The 23331-nt window shown below is 35.8% G+C and overlaps 1 protein-coding gene across 1 annotated transcript; it reads right to left on the reverse strand.

Moving 5' to 3' along the window:
• Positions 1–17094: 17094 nt before the first annotated feature.
• LOC149922243 (uncharacterized) lies at positions 17095–18599 on the reverse strand. The gene is made up of 6 exons (XM_090163792.1): positions 18513–18599; positions 18329–18419; positions 18022–18263; positions 17748–17966; positions 17493–17676; positions 17095–17416 (listed from the first exon to the last, which is right to left on the reverse strand). Exons 1-5 carry the CDS (start codon positions 18575–18577, stop codon positions 17535–17537), a joined length of 759 nt encoding a protein of 252 aa, XP_090019918.1. The 5' UTR covers positions 18578–18599; the 3' UTR covers positions 17095–17416; positions 17493–17534.
• Between the last annotated feature and the right edge of the window lie 4732 nt (positions 18600–23331).

Below are 23331 nucleotides of genomic sequence, written 5' to 3' on the forward strand. Positions count from 1 at the left end.
TTTTTAGGTGTCTCTTATTGATCGGATAAGGCATCTGCAGAATGGGCATCGGGGTCTCTCTTCATTTATTCTTGAGATTCCTTGAACCCTTTCAAGACACGTACGGCAAGCCGTATGCCCACACGGAACCACCATTGTTATAGGAACATTCGAATAACATATGCGGCATATATGTTCCTATAAAAATAATATTTTTATAGATTTTTATTTCCAAAGAAAAAATAAATAATTTTACTTCTATTTCTTCATTTTCTGGAATAACGGGTTCGGCAATAATTGGCGCTCGTAGGATTGGCGCACGTAGGATTGGCGCACGTAGAATTGGCGTACGTAGAGCTGCTGGCGCACCTACAGTTTCTGTTGTCCCTAAAGCTGCTGGCGTACCTAGAGCTGCTGGAGCAAGTAGAGCTGCTGGCGCATGTAGAATTGGCGCAGGTACAGCTGCTGGTGATAGTAGAGCTGCTGGCGCATGTAGAATTGGCGCCGGTACAGCTGCTGGCGCACCTAGAGCTGCTGGTGCTAGTAGAGCTGCTGGTGCATGTAGAATTGGCGCCGGTACAGCTGCTGGAGCACCTAGAGCTGCTGGTGCTAGTAGAGCTGCTGGCGCATGTAGAATTGGCGCACCTAGAGCTGCTGGCGCACGAATAATTGCTGCACGTAGCATTGGTTCGTTGTTATGTTGCTATAAATCACTAGTTAGTAAAATTACAAAATAATGTAATATTTAGAAATGTATTACCTGTTGAGGAGCGCCTAAAAGTTCTAATCTCAACCCATTTGGCGCCCGCACTAGGCGAAATTGTGCAGGGGGCTGTGCAGCGGCCGGTGGATCAATGTTTCGGTCGTTAACATGTCCCGCAACCAGCAGCGCACCTTCTAATTAAATATTCACATAATCAACACGTTTCGTTTCGGATTAAAACGCTTTAGGACTAAATATTACCGTGTGCAGCATCCGGTGGTGCTATGTTTGGACCATGTAGTTGTTGCCGACGGACGGCAACGGCTATCAGTCTCTGACCTATTAAGAAATTTAAAATATTCGATTGCAAATAATGAAAGCATTTTCTTTTCGGATGAAACCATTTGAGGCTAATATTACCGTGTTCAGCGGCCGGTTGTGCCATGTTTTGACCGTTTCCGTCGGCGGGTGGTGGGTCTCCGTCACGAGCCGCAACATGGAGCTCACCTTCTAATTTAATTTACAAATTAAAGCGTTTTATTTTAGGATTAAAAATGAAAACTTAAATTACCGATTGCACCTCCTGGATTAACGCAGTGCTTTGCAGCATCCAAAAATTGCTCCACATTAATTTCCTGCCTTTCCAGTTTACCAGAAAGGCTTAGGATGCGGCTATAAAATAAAAATTATAAATATTATAGGCTTAAACATTTTTCGGTCGCTTGAATTTGTGCACGCTCGTGATCCGAAACTCGTTTAAAGGGTGATTCAAGGAAATCGTGAAGTTACATATTCTCCCTTCTCCCGAAGGGGATTTATTATAAAATTCTAGTTACGTAGGTAGTCAAATGCCAAATATTTAAAGTAAAAAACTCACGCGTTGTTTTGGTGATATTTTCTGTTATATCCTGATCGTATATTTTGACCCGTGATAGATAATGCGTGGTCCCTTCTCTGGGCATCTTCGATAAGTATCAAATTTTCTAAATATATACAATTATTTCTTAATTTTTATTATTATTAGTAAATTGTAATTTTTATACCTATGTATTGCCATTCGCTTATTGTATTATTGTTTGTAGAAATCCTTTTTAGCGACGCATTGAATGATTCGTTATCGTTATTCGTTCTTTTCGAACAGCCCCACACGGAAAGGACGTTGGCAGAAACCGTCCCGATCCAGTAATCTTGAACATACTGGGCCAGTCCGTTAAGGGCAACCAACTGCATTGGTTCCAGCTTAATAATTTGTTATATAAATTAATTTAACACGCGTATTAGAGTTTCAACAAACCTAGCATAGAACTGAACGTCTGAGCTTCTAAGTGATTTTCTAGGCTTTCATTTCAACAAACAAAAAAGCTCAAACGAATTTTAATAGAAAAATTTTATGTACGACTTACATAGGCCATTCCCGCAATTTTCAGGCGAATTATATTAAATCCCTCTTGAATAGACTGTGGCGGTAACAGGGGGAGAACCATGATCATTTTCAAAGCGTCTCTCGCTTGACCCATTACTTCGTACACACGCGTGAGGCCTGAAGATTGAATTCTTCTATATATTGCCTATATTTTTATTAATGTAATTATAAAAGCACATTTAAATATACATAGTAAAGCGAAGAATGTATTCAAGGGCGTATTTAAGGGGGGTTTGGGGGTTCAATATTATTATCCGGGACCGGGTGAGTGTGGCCTTTGTTGTTTGTAAGCTCTAAGCGGTCTTTTCCTACGCGTAACACCGCTCTTTGCATACATTGAAATTCATCTCGAAAATAACATCGCATGTATTCGTTTCCATTCTTAGTATTATCTCTGAGATAAATACGCCCATCATGTTGATATACCCGACTTCCATTTTTTTGGCCCGTAAATACATCCATGATTTCAAGACGAGAGTAAAGCACGTAAGTGATGTATGAAACAAAATTTTAAAGATCTGGGACTGTGAGCGGAAGAGGATGTTCACAGTGAAACCGAAATGTTCATCACTCCCTTATCGCACTTTTTTGAACAAAATTATAAAATTTCACTAGATAAAAGATATTGAAGGGAAACTATTTACAATCGAAAAACACGGGAGAGAAATTCATATGATCTGGAAAACACGAACGAAGACTCTATTTTGAAGACAATTCTGTAATTTCGCTGGGTTGGGTCTAAAAGGGTTTCTTCGGGGTAAAACGGAAAAGCATTCTTTTCCAACAGAGGACAAGTCTGAATTCTTGGAACGTCGAAATTGGTAAGGGCGGCAACTATAAAGCTTATAGCCAGTCCTATCAAGCCCAAGGGACATCGTAAATTTTAATATGTTGAAGGTTGAAGGTCGCTTCTCCCAGGACGGTTTCAGTTGAAAATGGTCAAGGTTCTTACAAGCGGCACATATGGAAAATGGTCATCCCAACGAAGAAGACGAAAATGACATTGACCTTCAGAGAGGACGAAGAAAAAGCAATACGATAATTATTTGAGGTTAAAGGTTGGGACTTCGAGGTTGCCAAAGGTAATTACGAATTCACGATTGTTTATTTTTTTGCTAGTTTATTAACTGAAAAGTTTTCAACCATTTGAATAAAGTATTTTTTATAGGAACTAGTAGAGCGCGGAAACATAAAATGTAGTCCAGATCCCAGATAGGTGGCACGGGGTAAAAAATTTACATAGAGATGCGATCAAAATCGGAAAGGGAACTAAAATTAATCGAGGGAAAACGTGGCACCCACAGTTAGAGGATAAAAATAAATTAATCAAAAACCACGTATACTGGGCTTTGGACAATTGTGATTCCTGTCCCGCGAAACTAAAAAGACTTATAGACAACTGCGTCGATCATTTTCAGGGATTACATAAAAAATGTGCTGAAGAATCGCACTGCAAAGATCCAGAATACATTCCAAGTTACATTGTTGTAAATGACCCAGTAGTAATATTAATTTTATCAAAATATTTGAAAAGCATGACCCTCTATAAATACCGAGGGGCTAACCACTCTTAGAAAGTCTGTACACCGGATTACGCTTAGATTACCACTGCCAAAGGCAGGGACTTCAAAGATTACGCGTAATCCCATTAGTACAGTCAAAGGTACGGCTCTGTACACCGATTACGCGGAGTGATCAGCCCCTCGATAAATACGCCGAGGATTTTGTGGGATGCCGTAATACTTGCTTCACCGAGAGCTACAACAATACCGCTCTGATGTATTTAGATCAGCGGTTCCCAAAAGGTGTTCCGCGGAACCCCAGGGTTCCGCGGAAGGGTCACAGGGGTTCCGAGAATTCGCAGCGCGGCCATCTTTGTTTGTGTCAAGACTCTTTTAAGATAAGTTAAAAAAATGAGTTGGGGTTCCGCCAGAATTAGGTGGGTAATTTAGGGTTCCATAGCAAAAAAAATTGGGAACCGCTGATTTAGATAAACGGATACATTACAACATCCGAATGTACGTCAAAATCGAACGTGTGAATAGGCCGTTTTCATCCCGAACCCTCACCCAGAAAGCCAAAAAAGCAACCGAAAATTGGGAAAAAAGAACTACACAGCTAAAACATACAAGTGAGTAATAAAAAATGGCACACTACTTTATTTTATACATTTTCTCCAATTTAGCTTTGTGAACAAAATTTGGTCGTCTCCGCCTTGTGAAGAGAATTCGACGGTTGAAGATTCAGAAGGAGATACGGAAGATAGTGATTTCGATTAGTTTGTTCTTTGTTATATTGATATTTACATATTTTTATATATTGTAAATTTTCATATTATGGTTTTATTCTTATCAATATATGACAATTGTCGTGCACAATAAATTAAATTTCCAACTACGTATTTTTAATTTTTCCATTATGTTGTATAGAATATGGCACGCCAAACAGGACAAAATTGAGTTCATTTCTTGTGAGAAACTTTTTTGTCTTGGGAGAATCATTTTTTGTCTTGGGAGAAACATATTTTGTCTTGTGAGAAACTTTTTTGTCTTGGGAGAAACATTTTTTGTCTTGGGAGAAACACTTTATGGTCTTGGGAGAAACTTTTTTGTCTTGGGAGAAACACTTTATGGTCTTGGGAGAAACATTTTTTGGTCTTGTGATAAACATTTTTTGGTCTTGGGATAAACTTTTTTGTCTTGGGAGAAACATTTTTTGTCTTGGGAGAAACACTTTATGGTCTTGGGAGAAACTTTTTTGGGTCTTGTGAGAAACATTTTTTGGTCTTGTGAGAAACTTTTTTGTCTTGGGAGAAACATTTTTTGTCTTGGGAGAAACACTTTATGGTCTTGGGAGAAACTTTTTTGGGTCTTGTGAGAAACATTTTTTTGGTCTTGGGAGAAACTTTTTTGTCTGGGGAGAAACATTTTTTGGTCTTGGGAGAAACTTTTTTGTCTTGGGAGAATCATTTTTTGTCTTGGGAGAAACATATTTTGTCTTGTGAGAAACTTTTTTGTCTTGGGAGAAACATTTTTTGTCTTGGGAGAAACACTTTATGGTCTTGGGAGAAACATTTTTTTGGTCTTGGGAGAAACTTTTTTGTCTTGGGAGAAACATTTTTTGTCTTGGGAGAAACACTTTATGGTCTTGGGAGAAACATTTTTTGGTCTTGTGAGAAACATTTTTTGGTCTTGGGAGAAACTTTTTTGTCTTGGGAGAAACTTTTTTTGTCTTGGGAGAAACACTTTATGGTCTTGGGAGAAACTTTTTTGGGTCTTGTGAGAAACATTTTTTGGTCTTGTGAGAAACTTTTTTGTCTTGGGAGAAACATTTTTTGTCTTGGGAGAAACACTTTATGGTCTTGGGAGAAACTTTTTTGGGTCTTGTGAGAAACATTTTTTTGGTCTTGGGAGAAACTTTTTTGTCTTGGGAGAAACATTTTTTGGTCTTGGGAGAAACTTTTTTGTCTTGGGAGAAACATTTTTTGTCTTGGGAGAAACACTTTATGGTCTTGGGAGAAACATTTTTTGGTCTTGGGAGAAACTTTTTTGTCTTGGGAGAAACATTTTTTGTCTTGGGAGAAACACTTTATGGTCTTGGGAGAAACTTTTTTGGGTCTTGTGAGAAACATTTTTTGGTCTTGTGATAAACTTTTTTGTCTTGGGAGAAACATTTTTTGTCTTGGGAGAAACACTTTATGGTCTTGGGAGAAACTTTTTTGGGTCTTGTGAGAAACATTTTTTGGTCTTGTGAGAAACTTTTTTGTCTTGGGATAAACATTTTTTGTCTTGGGAGAAACACTTTATGGTCTTGGGAGAAACTTTTTTGGGTCTTGTGAGAAACATTTTTTGGTCTTGGGAGAAACATTTTTTGGTCTTGTGAGAAACATTTTTTGGTCTTGGGAGAAACATTTTTTGTCTTGGGAGAAACACTTTATGGTCTTGGGAGAAACATTGTTTGGTCTTGTGAGAAACATTTTTTGGTCTTGGGAGAAACTTTTTTGTCTTGGGAGAAACATTTTTTGTCTTGGGAGAAACACTTTATGGTCTTGGGAGAAACTTTTTTGGGTCTTGTGAGAAACATTTTTTGGTCTTGTGAGAAACTTTTTTGTCTCGGGAGAAACATTTTTTGTCTTGGGAGAAACACTTTATGGTCTTGGGAGAAACTTTTTTGGGTCTTGTGAGAAACATTTTTTTGGTCTTGGGAGAAACTTTTTTGTCTTGGGAGAAACATTTTTTGTCTTGGGAGAAACACTTTATGGTCTTGGGAGAAACATTTTTTGGTCTTGTGAGAAACATTTTTTGGTCTTGGGAGAAACTTTTTTGTATTGGGAGAAACATTTTTTGTCTTGGGAGAAACACTTTATGGTCTTGGGAGAAACTTTTTTGGGTCTTGTGAAAAACATTTTTTGGTCTTGTGAGAAACTTTTTTGTCTTGGGAGAAACATTTTTTGTCTTGGGAGAAACACTATGGTCTTGGGAGAAACTTTTTTGGGTCTTGTGAGAAACATTTTTTTGGTCTTGGGAGAAATTTTTTTGTCTTGAAAGAAACATTTTTTGTCTTGGGAGAAACACTTTATGGTCTTGGGAGAAACATTTTTTGGTCTTGTGAGAAACATTTTTTGGTCTTGGGAGAAACCTTTTTTTCGTCATGGGAGAAACTTTTTTTCGTCTTAGGAGATAACTTGAATTTGCTGGGATAAAATCATTTCGGGCCGCACGGAGAAAGAGAGGGAAGCCGCGTGGAGAGAAAGTTAGTAGCCGCACGGGGCGAGAAAGCGTAGCGCATGCGTTGAAACATTTATCTCCTCTTGGAGAACTTTTTGGCGTCGCGTCTTGTAAAACTTTTTCGCCTCTTGGATAACTTTTTAAGGCCTCTCCCCTCCCCTCTCTCGAAAATAAGGCGGTAAATTTGAATTTTAGGATTTCTCTTATCGTACTAAATATTATTCACGTTATATTATTAGTAATTAAAATATTTAAATCCATAGCAAATAATTAATGTTACTAAGTTCGGGTTAAATATTGAATTAATTTAAACGATTAAATATAGTTCTTATAATCAAATCGCTATTAATTGTAAAAGTTTCAATAAATAATTACAAAAAGTACACAAGACCACACCGAAGGTAAGTTAATTTCGATGATTAATTTTGCACACTTGGTCGGTTAAAAACGATTAAATCATGATTAAAATGATTAAATTAAATCAAGTTAGTTATTCAATTGTTTAAATCTCGATTAAGCGGATTACATTTCGATTAAGCCGATTAAATCTCGATTAAACCGATTAAATCTGATTAACTCACGATTAATTATATTGCTATACTCCGGCCATTTTGAATAGACAGCTATGGGCCTGTTGCAAAAGCCCTAGCGAAAGTGCTAACCAATAGAATTTAACATATGCGATTCTAGCAAAGCAGACTGTTGCAACCATTGAGTTGGGAATAATACTATCTAGAGCCCCAGCTCAAATTTTCCCCATAGGCTTTAACACAGCATTAGTGAAGATAGGAACGAAAATCATGGGAGGGTTATCAACTACGACAAAAGCCACCTATGAGCGAAAAATGCAACTATTTAAATGAAAAATTCTTCGATGGCCCCTGCCGCCACCTATTAGCGACTTTGTGAACTATTATTATTTAAAGCTAAAAAACAAAACAACGAAGGTTCTTGGTAAATCATATTTAATTTTGAAATAATTTAGAGTATTTTAAAAGATTAAATTGCACTAAAACAAAAAAGTATGTATAAAATGAATACAAATAAATAATAAGGAATATAAATAAATAAATAATGAATATAAATAAATAAATAATGAATATAAATAAATAAATAATGAATATAAATAAATAAAGAATATAAACAAAAGTGGATATAAAACTTTTGATATAAATAAATAATGAATATAAATAAATAATGAATATAAATAAATAATGAATATAAATAAATAATGAATATAAATAAATAATGAATATAAATAAATAATGAATATAAATAAATAATGAATATAAATAAATAATGAATATAAATAAATAATGAATATAAATAAATAATGAATATAAATAAATAATGAATGTAAATAAATAATGAATGTAAATAAATAATGAATATAAATAAGTAATAAAGAATCCAGTACATCTTGAATCATCAGTAAGTGAAACATCAGATGTGGTGTCCTTTTGTAAAATATTATTGGAACTTTCGCATAAATTAGGAATTGATGTATCATCAAGGGCTAAAATATTTGCCATGAAAGACCTCTTATAGGCAGACTTAAACTGAGCTACTGTGGGGTTATTGTTATAGCCTCCCTGCTGTCGATAAACACTAAATGTAAGTTCTAAGTGATCTTGTGATAACTTGTAGGTAGGGAGATATCTGTATAAAGTGAAATTCTTAAAATTTGATTCTTACAACTCAACTTTAAACCTAATCAGTACTTCAATGGTCTTTCAGGCGTAACTTGAATATATAACTTGAGTATCTACCAGATGTAGAATACCAGTGATGGAAACTGCAAAACTCAGAGGTCCAGTTTTTCTAGTTGATTCTGAAATCAAGTTTCCTTCCTAATCACACAAATTTAACATTTCAGGAGGCTTGTCCTTGCTCTCTCTTTGTTATAGCTATTGATTGGAGCCATGTACCCTTTAGCGTATGGATTTCGTGAATTGAGGATATCAAAAGCTCTGAGGTAAGCAAAACAAACTTAATATCTTAACATGTGCTAATGATTACACCCTATCTCTACCTATCCACAATTTCAATGAAGTTAACTGTTGGATCACATTTCTGAAACTCTTTGACCTTAATTGCCTTCAGAATTTTCATGGCGCTCGCTACTGAGGCACTCATTGTTTGTACTGCTAATTTTACTATCATCTTTTGTGTATGAAACTTAATGTGAAAGCGTGTAAGTTTGTTGGCCAGACTAAGACCCTCTACAGCTTGGATGCTCTCGAGTAATTCTACCAAAGACCATAATATTTCCTATTATTTGTCAAGATGTTAATAATTTTATATTTTTTTCCAGAAGTTAAAATAAAATTTGCTTTACTTCGTTATAATCATTTCGCTGATCAAAGATAACCTTGAAAAATCCCCACAAGTTTCTTAGAAGTTTGAACATATAACATATATCCAAAATGAATACTACTTTTTTCTCTGGGTTTGCTCAATTTATAAATTTTAAGTTAAAATTTCTATTTTTAATAATTACGAATTTTACCAGGCTTAGGAAAAACTGATTTTATTTCTTTGGATGTCATAACTACTACTAGTCGCTGGGCCATTGCAATATTGGAAGAAATTCCATCACCTACCATTCAGCACCAGTGGCTTTGATGTGATGAAAAGCTTCCCGAACCAGCTTGTCCAACAACCAGGCTGGTGTTCCGTGAACAAAAAAAACACAATTGGAATTTTCCAACTGCCATTAATGGCAACAAAAAAAAAACAAAGCCAGAAGTTGTTATGGTGTTGCTGTCAAGAGATGTCTCTAGACGAAATTGCGCATTTCCTACCCATTATGCTTAAAATTTCACTCAAAATCTATTAAATAATAGTAAAGAACTCGCAAAAGAAACCTTATTGTGTGAATAAAGAGTTTTCAGATATACATGACTTTAATTTAAAAAAACGCGTTTTCAAATTTTTTCTTAAAAACGCGTCGCTTTCCCACTTCAATTCAAAAGTTAAAATTATAATAGTTCACAAAGTCGCTAATAGGTGGCGGCAGGGGCCATCGAAGAATTTTTCATTTAAATAGTTGCATTTTTCGCTCATAGGTGTCTTTTGTCGTAGTTGATAACCCTCCCATGATTTTCGTTCCTATCTTCACTAATGCTGTGTTAAAGCCTATGGGGAAATTTTGAACTGGGGCTCTAGATAGTATTATTCCCAACTCAATGGTTGCAACAGGTCCTAAGCATCAGAATCTTTTCACAGACGTTATTCCGCCGCAAGGTGGGCGGAATGGTTTTCAAAAACAAAATTAATTTTTAGATGGAGGAGAACTCGCGACGGAACGATCTAAATTATAAACTATACTAAATAATATCCAAACGCTTCTAGATAGCGAAAAAACACGAAAACATCAAATTATATCTTAAAACCAAAATCAATAAGTAGTAAAATTAGTTGGTGGAATTTAAAATTATTAGCATAATACGCATTTAAACCAAACTTTCATATTTTGATAAAATAGTGGGATATATAAAATAAGTGATTTATCAAAATACATATCTTAATCTACATTAATAAGTGTAATCAGAAGCCTATAATAAGAGAAACCTCTAACTCCCTATACCACCAACGTAAAACTTTTGAAACGTCTTGTTTTCGACAATGAGCAAAGAAGGTTAACGCGGCCTAGGATTAGCAAATCTCGTGAACGCTACATTTAGTCTTTGTAGCGAAAAAGTAGGTTGCTCTCCAAATCTGAAACGTATCCTTGGTTTAAAATTTTAAACGCAAAAGACGGGCAAGGCTTAACGTTTTTCAAAGCGTATTGATAAAATTATAGGGTGATATCGCCTTCAGAATTACGACTATTGTTAATTAGTATGAATATTTATTATTGCAAATAATAGTTCTAACATTTATTACCTTTATAATGGATAAATTACCAAGTTCAATCAAAACGAGGCGAGTCTCAACATTTAAAATCCCTAGCAAAATCCTATTAACTTCAGATTTCAAGTGATTTCAATATTTATTTGATTAAAGTTACTAATGCTACTAAATTTACGTGATTTCTAGTGATTTCACTGTTGATTGCACAACCGAAGTCCCTCGGTATGAATATATCGAAAGGACTATATTTTCTGGCCACATATCGGCTTAAAAAATCTGTATCCCTCCGAATACCTCTAGTTCGAAAACGAGAATTTTGAGTTAGAGGCTTCTCTTATTATAGGCTTCTGGTGTAATTGACCTGGGGGTGGCTATAATCATTGAGGTATATGCATTTCAATATCGAAAACATTTATACAAAACGTTCATACTTCGATTCGCAGAATACGTATGATTAAAACATCAAGAAATTAACATTTCAATCTACTTTAATAAGCGTAATTAACAAGATAAAAATTGGCCGGGGGGGGTGCCTATATTTAATGAAATATATGCATTTCAAATATCGAAAAATGTGTTGGTTATTTCTGTTAGAGATCGCTGTATCCTAGGATTTTTATTTTATATTTTCTAGCAGTCCTGCCTTTGCATCTCATGCTAATAAACGCATATTCTATTGTTCCTAACTTGATTAGACTTTTACTTCTTATTTCCAGTTATAATAATTTCCCTTGCAACAAAATGGGGGGGGGCTACGCTGATATTAGAAAAGGTTCATTTGAAAGTTCAATTTAAAAAAAGTTTCAGTATTGAACAAATTAAGATCCATATTATACATACAACAGGGCCGTCTTTCCCATTGGGCAAAAAGGACACAACCTTAGGCAGGAGCGGATCCAGGCCATCAAGTAAGGAGGGGCGATCATGGGCATTCAAAAGTCCTCTGCTATTTCTTCACAAATTTAGTTGGCAGGTATTAAACTAGATGGCGCTATCGTTTCTCAGCTCGAAGCCTATATGGAGCGTGAAAATGTAACGTGGAGCTCTCATTTTCGTTTGCTTAAACGAAGTACTTTCTACAACTAGAAAGTCTAGTATACTCTAGTATCTATAAATATATTTCAATAACTTCAAAAATTGTTATGTTTTTTCAAGTATTCTAAGGGGGGGGGGGGGGGGCGATCGCCCAAAAGCCGTCCACTATCTGCTCGAAATATGACCGTCGGCCGACTGCACGTTTAATAGTCCAGATTTAGCCGTCCGCGGTGTACTACCCTAGTAGCAAAAAAGTGCTAGCTCAGCGCTGTCGAAAAGGCACCGGAGATTACTGCCGGCCAACTGTGAATTAGAGTGGGAGGCATGAAGTACCCGGCCAACACCACGTTTTAGTGATAGCTTACTTTAGGCGGCCCAGCACTCATCCGATCTGTAGCCACCATTAATAGGACCCGTTTGCCTACACAATTTCACATGCCACGCTTTATAAGCACGCGTAGGTTAAAAATAACTAAAACACTAAACTAACAAGGAGACGACCCGAGGTGTAACACACCGATTTCGTTCAAACTCGGGAGTTTGGTAGACCTTCATGTAACTTGAAAAACCCTAAAGGGAAATCTCTCCATAGGCAACCGTTTCGCCATGGCAACCAGAAATGTTTTTGACAACACAAAATGGCAATTTTCCCATTGAAAATAACATGGGAATCTGACCAAATTTAAGGGTACCCCCTGTCACAATTTTGAAAAAATAAAAAAAAATTGAAAATGCTAAAAAATAAAAAATTTAAATAAAAAATAATGAAAAGTTCGAAATTTATCAAAATTGTGACAGGGGGTATCCTCAAAATTGGTCAAATTCCCATGTCATTTTCAATGGGAAAATTTCCATTTTGTGTTGGCAAAACGGTTGCCTATGGAGAAATTTCCCTTTAGAGTTTTTCAAGTTACATGAAGGTCTACCAAACCCCCGAGTTTGAACCAAATCGGTGTGTTACACCTCGGGTCGTCTCCTTTGTAAGTGTCGCGATGATACAAGAGTAATAAAAACACTATAATCCCCGTTACGTGGTTTTCCCTGGACACTTCACAGGCTGCTTTTCATTTTACGCTTTTGTTCCGTAGCAACTATAATTCGCCATTATCTCATAAGCGCGCCCTGCCTTCGACTTCAGGGGCAAATAAAATGTCACGTGACCACGGAATCTCCACGTGTATTTAAACAAGCCAGCGTGCGTTTTTCTAACGGTCTATTAGCGATTTAACAAACAGTAAGTATTTAAAAACCCTTTATTCAGAGCATAATATAAAATGTATAAATATTTCTCGAGAGAGCAAACAATATTTTTATTTTTAATAGTTCCAAAAATCGCGAAAAAGAGGGCAACCGTGTTTCGCGAGTCATCACTTGTCTTGCCCCCAAAGAGTAAATTTTTACCCCCGAACGTGGGTCTTCTCCCTAGTTCAGTAATTCGTCCATGGTGAAACCCATTGAGAAAAGATTCGTAAATAATTCACAAACTATTTACTTAATAAATAAATATAAAAAATGTAAACCAAAAAAAATATACTGTATATCATACAATTAACAATCCCTATAAATAAATTTAAGTTCGTTTTTGGAAATTTCACATCATACAAATCAATAATATTCAAGGTCATAATTGTTTATGATAATATGATTTCGAACAACATTTTGACTAAAACTTCTTAAATATAGCCGCTCCGGGACAATTCTTTGCTTATTAATAAAGAATTAAATGAGAATTACTTTGAATTTAATTCTTGATGGGTTTCACCAGACGGATTTTGAGAAATCACGTATTTATTATGACCACCTATTATTTCGAAATATGGACGTTTTGTATAAATGTGTGCGATACTGAAATGCATAGCCCCTAGGCCAATTTTTGTCTTATAAATTACGCTTATTTATGTAAATTAAGATGTTAAATTTTTGATGGGTTTCACCAGGTGGATTTTGGGAAACCACGTAGCCTATTTAATATTTTATCGAAAGAACGACATTTTGTATAAATGTGTAATATGTTAATCATTTTAAATTCCACCAACTAATTTTAATTACTAATTGCTTTTAATCTTAAGATATAATTTACTTGATTTTGGTTTTAAGATATAATTTGATGTTTTCGTGTTTTTTCGCTATCTAGAAGCGTTTGGATATTATTTAGTATAGTTTATAATTTAGATCGTTCCGTCGCGAGTTCTCCTCCATCTAAAAATTAATTTTGTTTTTGAAAACCATTCCGCCCACCTTGCGGCGGAATAACGTCTGTGAAAAGATTCTGATGCTTAGGACCTGTTGCAACAGTCTGCTTTGCTAGAATCGCATATGTTAAATTCTATTGGTTAGCACTTTCGCTAGGGCTTTTGCAACAGGCCCATAGCTGTCTATTCAAAATGGCCGGAGTATAGCAATATAATTAATCGTGAGTTAATCAGATTTAATCGGTTTAATCGAGATTTAATCGGCTTAATCGAAATGTAATCCGCTTAATCGAGATTTAAACAATTGAATAACTAACTTGATTTTGTCACGATTTAGTTCATTTAATCATTTTAATCATGATTTAATCGTTTTTAACCGACCAAGTGTGCAAACTTAATCATCGAAATTAACTTACCTTCGGTGTGGTCTTGTGTACTTTTTGTAATTATTTATTGAAACTTTTACAAGTAATCGCGATTTGATTATAAGAACTATATTTAATCGTTTAAATTAATTCAATATTTAACCCGAACTTAGTAACATTAATTATTTGCTATGGATTTAAATATTTTAATTACTAATAATATAACGTGAATAATATTTAGTACGATAAGAGAAATCCTAAAATTCAAATTTACCGCCTTATTTTCGAGAGAGGGGAGGGGAGAGGCCTTAAAAAGTTATCCAAGAGGCGAAAAAGTTTTACAAGACGCGACGCCAAAAAGTTCTCCAAGAGGAGATAAATGTTTCAACGCATGCGCTACGCTTTCTCGCCCCGTGCGGCTACTAACTTTCTCTCCACGCGGCTTCCCTCTCTTTCTCCGTGCGGCCCGAAATGATTTTATCCCAGCAAATTCAAGTTATCTCCTAAGACCCAAAAAAGTTTCTCCCAAGACCATAAAGTGTTTCTCCCAAGACAAAAAATGTTTCTCCCAAGACAAAAAAGTTTCTCACAAGACAAAATATGTTTCTCCCAAGACAAAAAAGTTTCTCCCAAGACCAAAAAAATGTTTCTCACAAGACCCAAAAAAGTTTCTCCCAAGACCATAAAGTGTTTCTCCCAAGACAAAAAATGTTTCTCCCAAGACAAAAAAGTTTCTCACAAGACAAAATATGTTTCTCCCAAGAAAAAAAAGTTTCTCCCAAGACCAAAAAAATGATTCTCACAAGACCCAAAAAAGTTTATCCCAAGACCATAAAGTGTTTCTCCCAAGACAAAAAATGTTTCTCCCAAGACAAAAAAGTTTCTCACAAGACAAAATATGTTTCTCCCAAGACAAAAAAGTTTCTCCCAAGACCAAAAAAATGTTTCTCACAAGACCCAAAAAAGTTTCTCCCAAGACCATAAAGTGTTTCTCCCAAGACAAAAAATGTTTCTCCCAAGACAAAAAAGTTTCTCACAAGACAAAATATGTTTCTCCCAAGACAAAAAAGTTTCTCCCAAGACCAAAAAAATGTTTCTCACAAGACCCAAAAAAGTTTCTCCCAAGACCATAAAGTGTTTCTCCCAAGACAAAAAATGTTTCTCCCAAGACAAAAAAGTTTCTCACAAGACAAAATATGTTTCTCCCAAGACAAAAAAGTTTCTCCCAAGACTAAAAAAATGTTTCTCACAAGACCCAAAAAAGTTTCTCCCAAGACCAAAAAGTGTTTCTCCCAAGACAAAATATGTTTCTCCCAAGACCAAAAAAATGTTTCTCACAAGACCCAAAAAAGTTTCTCCCAAGACCATAAAGTGTTTCTCCCAAGACAAAAAATGTTTCTCCCAAGACAAAAAAGTTTCTCACAAGACAAAATATGTTTCTCCCAAGACAAAAAAGTTTCTCCCAAGACCAAAAAAATGTTTCTCACAAGACCCAAAAAAGTTTCTCCCAAGACCATAAAGTGTTTCTCCCAAGACAAAAAATGTTTCTCCCAAGACAAAAAAGTTTCTCACAAGACAAAATATGTTTCTCCCAAGACAAAAAAGTTTCTCCCAAGACCAAAAAAATGTTTCTCACAAGACCCAAAAAAGTTTCTCCCAAGACCATAAAGTGTTTCTCCCAAGACAAAAAATGTTTCTCCCAAGACAAAAAAGTTTCTCACAAGACAAAATATGTTTCTCCCAAGACAAAAAATGATTCTCCCAAGACAAAAAAGTTTCTCCCAAGACCAAAAAATGTTTCTCCCAAGACAAAAATGTTTCTCCCAAGACCATAAAGTGTTTCTCCCAAGACAAAAAATGTTTCTCCCAAGACAAAAAAGTTTCTCACAAGACAAAATATGTTTCTCCCAAGACAAAAAAGTTTCTCCCAAGGCCAAAAAATGTTTCTCCCAAGACAAAAATGTTTCTCCCAAGACAAAAAAGTTTCTCACAAGACAAAATATGTTTCTCCCAAGACAAAAAATGATTCTCCCAAGACAAAAAAGTTTCTCACAAGAAATGAACTCAATTTTGTCCTGTTTGGCGTGCCATACTAAAACTAGAGGGGCGAGGCTCAAAAGGCGGCGAAATAACAACAAACGTTTAAGGGGGAACTAAACTTTATTAAGAAAACAAACACGGTACAAAGGCAAATAGTTAATAATTTGAGAAACATTTAACAAAGCATATAAAGCGATAAAAAGGACTGTTATAAAAGTAGGAAAGGTTCAGGGAAATACAATATAATATTTTTTACTGTTTTGTGTTTGAAAAAACAATTTTGATATTCCTTCCTAAAGTTGTATTCTGAGATAATAATGTTTATCAAAATGCACTCTATATAAAAATACATTAGAATTAAATAAATGTTAATACTAAACTACTAAATATTAAGTCAACTAAATGTACATGTTAAACATTTATTACACGCGAAAAAACAAACCCTACTTCGAAGGACTAGAAAGTGCTTACAGGAAATATAACACGATAAGAAAATATTCGTTTCACATTCATTACGTTTATTCTTATTATAAACAATTTTGATATTCGTTCGTAAACTAGTTTAGAAAGTTATATTTATTGAAATGCACTCTATAAACTTATACATGGGAAGGAAAACAAATATTATAACGGATGATTAAAAACGGGTTAATTCAAATGTAACGTCGTAAGATAATTTTTTTACATTAATAAAAATAACTTTAGAATATGTTCTCAAAATAATGAAGTTTTTTTATTCAAATGCATTCTATAAACGTATACGTGAGAATGAAAACCAATATTAATAACAACTAACTAATGGTTAACAGAAATATATTATAATGAGATTAAATAAGTTTCACACATTTTACAGATAGATTTATAATCTTTAAGCTAAACAATTTTGATATTTGTTCCAAAGCGGACAAAAGCCAAATGAATTTTGTGCATGTACGCATTCAACTCTCGTTTAACAAAAGTTTCGTTTACGTGAACGGATTTATTGGCAATTTCGTCGAGTTCGCTTCTTCTGGCGTCTTCCGCTTTTATTTCATTTTCCTCGTGCGAATCCTTTTTCCGGGCGAGTGTCCTCAACTGACGTTTGATCTTTTAGTGTCCTGTATAATAAATGAAACGGGTCAAACTCTTAATCGAGATGCCGCGCGAATAAAATATAAAAGTGGTAACGCTTACCTGGGCTGCCGTTGGTCACCCTTAGGAACATTTAGGGAACTTCTATTCAAGAGAATAGTGTCCTCTTTTTCCTAAACAGCAAAGTCCTGTCAATATTGATAATCTGAATTTTGACTTAGCTTTTTTAGCTTTCCCATCTTTTTCCTGGTGAGTGTCCTCATCCTCCTGCTGGTCCAATAAAGTTCTGGATAATAAATTTAACAGGTTGTTCTAGTAATCAAGATATGGAAAATCATTAAATATAGTAGCTGTTACGTCTGCTGTGGATTTTCGTTCAGGGACGAATTTAAAGAAACTGTTTCACAATAGGTAGTTGGGTCTTTGTAGGACTTGTAGGTGATTTCGCTGAGCTCACGCTTGCGCTGTTTCTTTACTCTTCTTATTCCTAAACAACAAAGTCTCGTGAATAAGGAGAAACCTAATTTTGACTTACCTTTTTTAGTGTCCACATCCTTTGGTTGGTCTTCAATTGTCCTGTATAATAAATGAAATGAGTCAAACTCTTAATCATGAAATATTATACATTTACGTCTGCCGCGGTTGTTCTTCCTTAGGCGCATTCTCGGAAAGGGTTTCCACGTTGATGTCGTCCTCTTGAATCCGGATCGTTGCGGTGTCATGGCGTTGGTTGTTCCGTTGAGGGCTGTCTTCTAATCCCAATCTTCGCGGGAGTTCGTCGTAAACGAATTTCGCGTCGCCGTCTATTTCCTCGGGCTTCAAGATGCCAGTAGTTGGGTAAACTTGGTAGGTCTCGACGTTGTTCGTGTTAATCTGGCAAAACGTTCAATACTCGCGTTAGTTTAAGTTCGATATTTTGGAATGTTATTTTTCCATACTTTGAAAGCGTGGGTATAATCTTTCGGATTTTTGATGGCGATGACGCGTTTCCTAAAGTCGTGTTCCTGGTCTAATGGAAATCCCTCGGCTCTGAAAATGAAATTCATACAGTGTACATTTTTATTGACAAATATAGTATTTGACATTCAAGAAAAAAATGTAAAAAGGTTTGGTATAACTTACGTGTTACCCTCGGTGTTACCCATTAACGATAAATTCTTATCTGACGACGTCAAGTGGGTGTCCATTGTCGTCAATAATCCCCAAGGTGTGGTCCGGCCCAATGATCCAGGAGAGTTAAAGGCTTAGGCCTAAGTCTCAAGTTGATTTAATATTTTCTGGCGCGTGAAACGCGCGTCAATATTACGTAAACTATTCGTGCGCGTGAAACGCGCGCCAATATTACGTAAACTATTCGTCCGCGTGAAACGTGCGCCAATATTACGTAATCATTTTTGCCGGGCATTTTTTGAAGCGCCTTTAGAAGAAAGTATTTTTGGAAATACAGCAATGTTAGCAATGAAATGTTTACACAATTACTGGAATAAATTGGTTTGTACGAACCCAAAATTAGATATTTACCCAAAAATTAGATATTTACCCAAAATTAGATATATATCCAAAATTAGATATTTACCAAAAATGAGATATTTACCCAAATTTAATCACCTTTGTTTTAAAAAAAATCTTTAAAATTTTGAATAATTTCATTAGGCACCCTTAGAAAATTCGATTTTGCCATGTTAATTTACATAGAGAAATATAATATTTTAGTTGTCAAAAACGTTTTCGGTTGCCATGGTAAAAATAAATCCCATCGTATTTTTTCCCTTTGGGGTTTTTTAAGTTACATAAAGGTCTACTTAATCCCTGAATTTAAACAAAATCGATGAGTTACACCTCGGTAGTCTCCTTGTTAGTTAATCGCCCGAAAATTTATATACGGCGGACTACTCGTCGCCTTTGAAAGAGAGCTACAAAATTTGAAATTTCACTATAATTGTATCACAAAAAACATAACACTCATAAGTACGACTCAGACTATTCTTTCAGTGCTCAATGGTTTAATAACTCTTTGTTTCAAAAATGACCATATTTAATATTTAATGAAGACATACAACTATTTGAGTGTTGTTTTTAGTCATTCGAATGTATGATATTTTTTTCTTACTTCCAGTCACATAATTCTTTCGTGACTGGATATTAAATGAAATACATTTTATCATAAGTAACATAATAACAATAAGGATGACCATTAGCGCAACTTCTCATGAAACTGATTTTCACAGTTATTGCGCAATCAAGGTTTAGTTCAGCACAGAGCCCCATAGTGTCTAAAACACGCCGAAGTTGAAATATACTACTACCAAGGACGATATTATACTACTCAGTTTGGTTGCAAATCCAATTCGGAGCTGGGCGAGAGTATCAGTGTCGAAGAAAGGTTTCTTTCGAAAATTAGTATTAACACAATAGCAAGGGTCATACTTATAGTTATTATTTTACTTATGATTTTATCATAATTCAAATAGTCCGCCGTGGATATTTTTCTTACTGAGACTTTTCGTGGGACGAATTGACGACTTAAGACGACCAAAGGCTTAACCAGTAAAAATCAATTGGATGATTACGATAATGAAATATTTCTTCTATTTTAGGCACATGGACAGTAATCACAAATTAATAGCGTTCCGCTTCGTATACCATGGCCTTGTTGATGGCTATAGTCAGGGGCGTAGGAACCGGGAGGGGCAGGGGGGGCAATGCCCCTCCCTAGAATTTTGCTGGGAGGGGCAACTAATGTTATTGCCCCCTCCAACCTTTGGTCAGTTGAGATCTTCAAAAGACTCAAATTATCATTTTAAAAGCATATACAATTTATAGAACCTCAACTGTGTTTAAATTTCAGTCTTTTCCCGCCAATTTACATAGTAGTAACAAGTACACATGCATTCGGAGAAGCTACACTCCATTAAAAATTAAAAACCATTATCCAGACCCCTTTTCGTTTATCTTTGCCCCCTCCAACTGCTAGAACGTTCCTACGCCCCTGGCTATAGTCGTTTGATTATATATTTACGTTGCGCGAACAATAATCGAGCAGATACAGTATTAGGTTTTTTTGTAAATGGTTGTGAAAATTATGGACTTCCTTCGCGAGTTCGAGGCGATATGGGAGTTGAGAACGTTAACGTCGCCAGGTACATGTTAGATCATCGTGGTCTTAACAGAGGTAGTTTTATAACTGGTCTTAGTGTTCACAACACTAGGATTGAACGACTTTGGGCTGAAGTTAACCGCGTAGTTACGTCGAATTTTCGATCAATATTTGTTCATATGCAAGAAGAGAGATTGTTAAATCAAACTAATGAGATGCACATTTACTGTCTACATTATGTATTTGAACCTCGAATCCAACGTTTTTGCACACTTTCCGTAATGAGTGGAATTATCACATTTTAAGGACGGAAGGTGCATCTCCAATTCAAATGTGGTCATTAAATAGGTTGGATGACATCAGAAGCGGAGATGAAGACGACGAATACAATATCAATCCAAATATGTACGGCGTTGAAGATAATGACGTTCCAAGCGAAATTGAAACCGACAACAATATAATTGTGCCAGAAACCCATTTTGCATTATCAGAAATAAATTTTTTAAGTTTAAGAAACCAAGTAAACCCACTCGCGGATGATGGACACAATGGTATTGAACTATATAGAAGATCATTAGAAATAATAACCGATTTAGTGCGGCGTGGATAGTTGCATTATTTCAGATACAATATTCATAAGTTCGTGTTTTAAATTTTTTTACGTTATCTTCATTTCATTTTTCCTATAAAATCTAGCACTTTTTTAAATAAACCAATAACGTCACAAGAACGTCAATGACTTATCTTTGCCTTATAAGTACAGAAAACTACAATTACTTACAATACTATCCCTATATGCAGAGCCGTACCTAGACCAAATAACGCCCTGGGCAAAACATCAAAATGGCGCCCTCATAACTAGAGCTCGGCGAAACGGATAAATTAACCGCTAAAATTTCGATTAACCATAAAAAGTACGATAAACTGTTTATTCGTGGATATTATCCAGACTAAAATGCAATTTAACATGTAAAATTAATAAAAAAAATCGGATAATTGTGTGTTTTGGATAAAAATAAATAAAACGCCGAGCTCTACTCATAACCTTAGGTAGAAATATTTTACGAAAAACTAATACTCAGAGAAAAATATTTATTTTAAAATAACATTTATATTTACATACTCATACATATGATATTTATTTTTACAATTTTAAATTTTTATTTTTATGGCCTTTATTGCCGCAAACTTGTCGATAACCATATCGAAATTAGTTTTTTTTGACATTTCGTATTCTATCGATAAAATTGAGAGATTTGTACAAAATTCGAATGGCAATTGTTATATTTGGATATACATTTGTCAGCGAGGGTTCCAATATGGTATTTAATAAATCTAAAGGATTTGCGCTTTCAAGATTGTCCATTAAAGAACTAAATTGATATTAAAAACTTTCAATTTCTGCTGATATTTCAATTAGATCTATGTCACCTGGATATTTTTCGCCTAATCTGACTGCTCGTTTTTTTAAATCTTCAACTGGAAAGGTACAGTCCCGATCAAAAGTTTCTAGCCGTTTTCTCTCGGCAGCCATTTTGTTTCTATTTTAGGTAGAGAGCCGAATGAGGACTTCTATGAAAGCAAACCCTCACGAAATTAATATAGGTGAAAATTAATGCCCAACCACCATTAGGGCACGAGCAAAGCCGGAAATAGCCAAACCCCTCCAAAATGACGTCATGAAAAATAAATAAAATATCTCGTGCCTACGCTCGTTCAAGCGTCATAATATTAGGAAACATAATCTGGTTTCATTTTTCAAATCAGATTTGTGGTTGTAAAGTTATTGAAGAAATAGTAATGACGGAAAACATGAAAATTAACCCTAATTTAATTTTAAAATAATATCGCTCGAGATATTTTTTGCTGCACGATGTTTTATGAAAACTATAGGAGTTACCAGTCCAGTTTTTATTTTAATCAAAAGGTTTTGTGAAGCCTGGAAATTGTTGGCTTATGTCTAAATCATGTACGAGAGTTAAACTATAAAATACTCTTTATTATTAATAATATATATATATATTTACCAAATATTACAAGGCATGGCAAACAACTAAACTTTCTCTAGAAGAGAGAATATACAAAAGATATGACTGGTTAGGTCGGAGTCCGTAACCAAGAGTGCTAATCCATTGTCCCGACGTCCCTTATATAGCGGGCCCCTCGGATGACGCTACCAGTCTCCAACCTAATTGGCTGGAGAAGTAAGCCCGCCAAGAAATCTTGCGGACTCACTGTGGTGCAATAGTAAGCGTCACCGGTAACTTTACCCCGCTCTTAACCCTTCGGGTCAGAGGTCGCCACTTTCGGAGAATTCCGAAGGTGGACGGCGCGAGCGAGGATGAGTCATCCCTACCTTCCCGAGCAGCGTTGGCCCAAAACAACGAGATAACTCTCTGAAGTAAAGGGAAAGACTGTTAGGGACAAAGCCTACATTTGCGGATGCAAATGCGGGCTTTACACACCCCCACCCAAAAATTAGGCGTCGGGTGTGAGGTTAAGGTGGTCCATAGCGTCGAGAAAGTGCTCGTCGCCGCTATCGAGGGGAGATACGTCGTTATCCCCCAATAACAAAGTGTCCAGATCCATCGTGACGGCGGATCCTGGCACTCGTGGGGGTAAGACTGGGGTAGGGGCAGCGCCAAGCTCAGCGACCGGAATCGGCTCGACTGACTTGACAACGGTAACCCCTTGCACCATAGGGACAGCCACCGAAGGGTACACCCTCGGAGCTACTTTCCCCACAGTACACCCCTGGAAGACATGGGGAGTGGGGCGTCCCACTACCCCAAGCATTTGCTGCTTGGGCCACGGGGCGGCACTGAAATAGATCAACAGGCCAAG

The sequence above is a fragment of the Leiobunum rupestre genome, chromosome 11 (genome assembly GCF_980474605.1).
Source record: "Leiobunum rupestre chromosome 11, qqLeiRupe1.1.hap1, whole genome shotgun sequence".
NCBI classification, from domain to species: Eukaryota; Metazoa; Arthropoda; class Arachnida; order Opiliones; family Sclerosomatidae; genus Leiobunum; species Leiobunum rupestre.

Excerpts from the sequence above, each read along its gene's own strand:
- LOC149922243 (XM_090163792.1), bottom strand. The coding sequence starts at position 18,577 with ATGGACACCCACTTGACGTCGTCAGATAAGAATTTATCGTTAATGGGT. Across the intron at positions 18,420-18,512 it reads GGTAACACCGAGGGTAACAC|AGCCGAGGGATTTCCATTAG; the intron begins GTAAGTTATACC and ends TTTCATTTTCAG. Across the intron at positions 17,967-18,021 it reads GAAGAACAACCGCGGCAGAC|GACAATTGAAGACCAACCAA; the intron begins GTAAATGTATAA and ends TTTATTATACAG.